Source organism: Morone saxatilis, unplaced genomic scaffold (genome assembly GCF_004916995.1).
Source record: "Morone saxatilis isolate NCDOM2014 unplaced genomic scaffold, NCSU_SB_2.0 Contig15, whole genome shotgun sequence".
In the NCBI taxonomy this organism is placed as follows: Eukaryota; Metazoa; Chordata; class Actinopteri; family Moronidae; genus Morone; species Morone saxatilis.
In genome coordinates this window covers 18,954,225-18,960,654 of record NW_023339707.1, presented here as the reverse complement: position 1 = coordinate 18,960,654, position 6,430 = coordinate 18,954,225, and the positions used below count along the sequence as shown (strand labels likewise).

The following is a 6,430-nucleotide window of genomic DNA, read 5'->3' as shown; positions in this document are numbered from 1 at the left end:
GCCCAGAACAGACAAACACTGGCTGTAGATAAGGGTTTTTGGTGTGTTTTGCAGCCACCGTAGTTTCTTCTACACACTTCAAACTAGTGATTCAAACAAAAATAAGTGCTGTAATTGTGTTACAGTGTGGTACAGTGTGTTCACATAGGACATGGTTCAGGGTACGACTGGGTTTTAGGGCCTTTAACGAATCCTTAATGCAGCTGTTCAGTGGTTTTCAGGTTGTCACAGAACTGCTGACCCAGATGTGGTGATCATGAGCCACACTGACATTGAACCCTGACTCTTTGCCCCCGTGTTTCTGAGGCAAGTTAGTCGGGTGAAGAAGTCTAGCAGCATGAGGCACCATCCATGGTTCCTGACCACGCTGACGACACATCTGCTGAATTATTGAGTGTTTTGTGGGTAATCCTCATATCTAAGATGTTTAGACATTTAGACTTTTTTTTAGACATGGAGAAACAGGCATTTAAAAACCACTCATAACTGGTCACTGATTTAGCTAAGAAATCCACTAGAGAATCCACAGTCTGCTGGGCAGTATGACCAACAATGTGTATCAAGGTATTTTTAAAGATTCTGGTGGTTTAGTTTGTTTGTTTTTTGCTTGATTGGGTCTTTATATAGATTAATAGTAGCTTATTGTCAGGAGTATGTACAATAGAAAAACATTTTAATGCAATTGTGTGTGCAGAACGCAAATCATTTTTATTGTGCAAACTGCAACATAGTAAAACGGATTTTAAAAAATAAAAACATGCTTCCTTTTCAAAGCAAAATATTTCCATAAACTGTCATAAAATACAAAACTATTCAAAGAGGTTGTTCTAAAAAATGTTCTCTTGCATTGAAACAAATGAGTTACAGCCGTTATTTCAGCTATGCGTGGTTAAGGTGGTATATGAAAAATTCATATCATACAGGAAAACAACTAAGTCTGATGTACAAATAACACATATATCAATTACTCCATGGATGGAGATTAATCAGCTTCTCACACTTTTGCAGAAATCAGCACTCATGATAGCGAAGAGAGCGAAAACAGTAACCGCTCAGACACCTTCTCAAGCCACAGTTTAAATCTCCGCATTTACATCACTCCTCACACACAACTTTATCATTATCTGCACCCGTCAACACAAACAGAGAAACCCAGCGAGGTTAATGAGTTATTGGAGAAAGAGGAAATACTCGCACACAAGCGTAAAGCAGTGATTGATGGCACTGTTTTACTGTGTCACACAGTACACGGACGACCTTAGGAATAAACAGCATTGCCGGGCTGCAGCTATCTCATGACATTCATTCACTTAACGATGGCAAACAATGTTGGAGCCCGTGATGGATTGCATTGTGGTATATCATGCATGATGTTACCGAGTACACAGCAGTTACTGAGTTCCCACGAAGAAAAAAAAACCCTAACCTGGCCCTGTATTTCAGTAATTAATTTATAATAAATAATCACAATATTATGACAATGTGATCTGTGTTTAAGTGACTTTTTTGGGTTGTTTTGTGAGAACAGATTCAGATGTAAACATGTGAGAGGAATGCACACACTATAGTAATGGTAGAGACATTACAGTGACAATCAGTGTTTCATAATTAAGCACTGCATCCCCCTATTGTTTCATGTAATGGGCTTCCCATTATGTTTTCAATAACTTTTCCCCAAGGACATGACAGCTGTAAAACAGCTATGGCAGGACAGAAAGCAAACAGCCACCATACTGTGCCCCCCCCTCAACCCCACCCCTCGGCCTCACCCCCGTCACCCCACCCTTGGAGAAAAGTACAAAGCGTCCCTTGTGTGAGAGCACAGAGACCTGAGTGATACTGCTTTATATCATGGTATTCTCCCACTGTCACACAACAGCACACACACACACACACACAAAGAGCCATCCAGCCCGGGTGCTTCATTCGGCCCACTGACCCTCAGCGAGCCCCTTGGTCCTTGTGCATGATGCACAAACAACACACTGTACAGCAGCACCCATAAGCCCCAAAGTACATGGGAATATACACAAAATACGACATGGTGACAAAGCGCAGTCGAGAAATATGTGTACGCGGCATTGGCTCTGTTGCCAGTTCACACGTTATAAAACCATCCGAATCATAAACATCATGACAGAGGAGACATTTTAACCTCTTTCAGTTTCCTGATTTAATCGCTCATCAGCTACTTTAACTCCATGTTTCGTTTTTTTACACCTGCAACTTATTCACAATCCCATTAATCTGCCAATTAATCAATAAATTATTTAGTCTATAGAAAGTCAGAAAATAGTGATTTATGAAAGAAGTTTGAAATGCCTTGTTTTGTTTCAACAAGCTGCAAATCCTCACAGCTGAGAGGTTTAAACTAAGCAATGTTTGGTATTTTTGCTTCAAATATGGGTTAAATGATTAACTGATAGTGAAAAAAGTTAAAAGACTAATCAATTAATTTACTTATCATTTACACAGCTTTTTAATTATCCTGAGTTTAGTTCAGTGGCATTACAGGATGTATTGTTTGTATTATTGTATGTTTGAGGCAGAAAATATGTGGTCGGTTTTAAAAGTCATGTCAAGTTTGTGAAAAACTTCTGTCTGTTAATCAATTAAATCCATTTGTAAAGGGGTATGTAAAAACTGACTTTGAGCAAGATTTCTGACCCACTTGCCAAGCATTTGTAGACTGTATTTTGTTTGTTTTCTATCATGTATATTTAGAATATTCGACTAGACATATAACCTGAGAGATTAGTTGGACGCAGGCAATTGAAACGTCTCCACTGTCCTCTTCTTACTCTCATACAAACCCGCTTTAAGTTGAAACATCCAACAGTTTGCTCTAAACCTCCTCATCACTCTCACAGATCCTTAACAATACTTACAACATAAAGTATTATTACAACAGACACAGCAAATGGACCCACCAAGCGTCAAAAAGAGGGTTAAACCTGATCAGAGTAGACTGAACTTCATGCTGTCAGAGAAACACCACAACAGAAAAGGGAAACCAGATGTATTCAAAATAGTTTCCACCATCAGCGTCAGTTCAGGTCAACCATGAGAAGCTAAGAGACAATAAAGCCTCTCTTACCTGTTTCCAGAGGAACTTGTCTTCCTGGTTGATCTGCCAGGTGGTGACCACATGTATGATGGACAGCACTGCTCCACTCAGCACCGCCGCCCTCATCCTCACGGGCAGCAGAGTGTAGATGATGTAGATGAAGAACACGGACCACCAGATGCCTTCGGAAGCACTCCGGGGCGCCACCATGAGCACCCCGAACACCTGTACCGACACCAAGACTCCAATCACCAGGTAACTGACCATCCACATGTAGTCCTGGTGGAAGCCGTTGCGGTTGCACACTACCATGAGAGCCATGAAGAGCGCCATCGCCACCGACAGGGCTGACGAATAGGCCACGTGAGGGGCGGCGTGGACACAGTGGAAGGTCAGCATGATGCCGCACACGATCACAAGTACCCCCATGAGCATGGTCAAGGAGCTCTGGTTCAGCCTAAAGAAGTAACGCTGGTATAGGCGCTCCAGTTTGCGGGACTGGAATTTTTTAGACTGGAACACCCGCACCACCCTGAGCCAGCAGTCCGCAGCCGTGACCACCCCTGCTGCGTTGGGACCCTCATCCCCCATGTCTCCGCTCCCTCCGTTACATCCCCCTTTCCTCCCTTTCAGCTCCCCATCCTCAAAGCCCAAGTCGACTGATTTCAGCCCAACCCCTTCCCCGGGAGCCCCTCCCCGTTTGCCGTAGTGGTCCTCCTGCCACCCGCAACGGACACCGAAGTTGCCCCCGCCTCCCACGGCGCCCGCCACCCCTCCGCGGTGGTGCTGATGGAGGGGGGCACCAGAGGGGGGCTCCATAGCATCTGGGTCCCGCAGACAGCTCATGTAACGCGGGTTGCAGAGAGATGAGCCTCCCTTCCGTTTGGACTTCTTGCCATTGCGCTCCCCCCACGCAGTCTTGCGGTCATCCACTCTGGCGACTAGGAAACCACTGAACCAGGACATTCTGTGTGAGCAGAGGGAGGAACGATCAGTACACGACAACAGATAACAGCCACCATGACACCACGTGGGAGGACCCCTTCCTCCTCTAGCCACCTGTAGGAGTTGCTCATTTACCTGTTGGGGTTCTGGTACATGTCCCAGCCCTTTCCCTTGCAGCCGGTTCACTCATTTATCCCCGTGGACAAAATTTTGAAGAAGTGACGAAGGGGGTTTGTAGAGGCCACGCAGCAGGGGTGGGGAGGGGGGCCACCCGGACTGGATAGGGGGTCAAAAGGCGCGTACAGTCGCTTCGTGAAGCTCCAGATGTTTGTGCCAAGAGCCAGTGATCAGAGGCCAAGGTTAATGAGGGGACCGGTCTCCGCTGCCAGGCCTATCTCCACGGCTTCTGCTGGGAAAATCAAACACATGCAGGTTGTAGAGTGACAAACAGGAAGAGCCAGTGCACAAATAGATCTATAACGGTGGCATGGCTGAAATTTAAGCGGGGAGTAGATCAGGTGAGACATCGGATCATAATGCGGACGTCTCGTCCACTCTGCTAACGCTCTAATATTAATGGACAGGCCTGACTCATTGTTTAGCTCTTTTCGATACCTCGTTAGCAAAGATCTCCTTCAATCCCCAAATCTGACAGGAAATAAAATGCATCATTTTCCGCTAAATGCACACAAATCTCATTTCCTGGATAACCAGACACACTTGAGATTTCGTCTCATGTCTGAAAACTGAGCCAGATTTATAGGCAAAGAACAAGCTACTTCCTAAAAAAAACTATGGGGGAGAGAGTGGGAGATAGAGTGGGGGAGAGAGGGGAGGACAGGACCTAAAATAGCTCGATGGCTCGGTTTTTTAAGGTGAACTAGAACTTGCTCCATCTGACCCCTCTGGTATAAACACACAACAGCATTTTAGAGTCACTTCGGCCAAGATAAAAGAACGACTCCTTGGAGCTCTGTTTATTATCACAATCGATGATAAAAGACAAGTAATAAATACTGATAAACGCCACTGGACAACAGGACACTGTCAAGACGAATATCGAGGCAGTAACGGGAGACGCAGCATGACAGGATCTGCGGGGCCCTGCAGCACTAAAACCCACAAGTTTGTTTAGAAATTACTAGAAAATCAGGCAATACTTCCCTTTATATAACAAATACCATGTAATTATATCAGGCTGGTGTTGTTTTGTAGAGGAGCACCATTATATCATCATCTTTAACACCCCTGTTTGTGTGACATAATGTGGACGATTTAAATACAAGGTGCTTGACTTTGGTGTTTTTATTACGTACTTCAGTCACAAATATGTGCAGAATCATATTTTTTTAATAGTGTTTGAAGCACAAACATGATACCAAACATAACGGGGAATAGAAAAACATGCACACAGTTACATTCAGATTACTAAAAACAGTCGGTTCTGTGGAAGAAAGCTCAGTCCACCGTGTCCAAGACTGGAGCCAGATCTTAATAAATCGCTCGTCATGGAGGGTGTAGGTCAGCTTTTCCCAGAGGGAGTATTACCAGGAACTTGTATATCCAGAATTTGAGATCAGTCTTTTTTTCTTTATATATAAAAGTTTATATCTGACAATGTTTTCAGACGTACTGCCTTGTTGCCTCTTGTTGCTGTGTGTATAATGTAAGTAGTGTCTTAGGGCTGGGCACATTTGAGTGATTCATTCATTAATAAACCTATGCAACCCTTTATTAAAGTGGACTGGGTATCAGCTTTGTCGTGTTTCCTGCCTTCATGTAACCTTTCAGAGGAGAAATGATGAGTTCCACAAGGCTACAGGTTTTAGATTTTGGGGGGAAAGGAGAGCTCTGGTATCGGATTGTGAATCGTAGATAACCTGAGTTAGAGAAAAGGTCAGATCGGTGCTGTTTGAGGCTTTATTGTGGTTACAGTCCTGACAGAAAATATGTAAAATATTCCCCTAATAGTCTCTGGGAGAACTTTTAAAGTGGGCATTTCTTTTAATGCATCAAATGTAGGTTCATGCTGACCCCCCTGGTCACATTTTATATATATTTTATATATATGCATCTATAATAATATACCACTAGTAGAGTAGTGTATTCAATCGACCACATATGCCTCAGCGACTGCTACCAGCTGATCTTACCAGGCCTCCAGACGCCCTGAGCTCCACACTGTGCGGAGAGAGCCGCCTTCTGCAGCCTCTGCAGCCGCTGCAGCCGCCGCCTCGACCGGCATTTTCACCGGAGACTCGTGTTGTGTTGTTGAAGCAAAAAATAGCATTTCCTCGCTACAATCTCGCCTGCATGCGCCTCCTCTGGCACGTATCCGCCCAAAGCCGTATATCCCTCCCTCCCCTGGCATCGACAAGATTCAAGGAGAACCAGCTCCCTCCCTCTCTCTCTCCCTCC

General features: G+C 44.5%; 1 protein-coding gene across 1 annotated transcript in view; it reads right to left on the bottom strand.

Annotated features, from left to right (window-relative positions):
* Window positions 1-6,366, bottom strand: part of LOC118324238 (adenylate cyclase type 6-like) — a 35,533-nt gene extending 29,167 nt beyond the window's left edge. The window contains 3 exon segments of the mRNA XM_035656464.1: window positions 3,098-4,034; window positions 4,148-4,421; window positions 6,166-6,366. Coding sequence (XP_035512357.1) covers window positions 3,098-4,034; window positions 4,148-4,167 — 957 coding nt within the window. The 5' untranslated portion in view covers window positions 4,168-4,421; window positions 6,166-6,366.
* Between the last annotated feature and the right edge of the window lie 64 nt (window positions 6,367-6,430).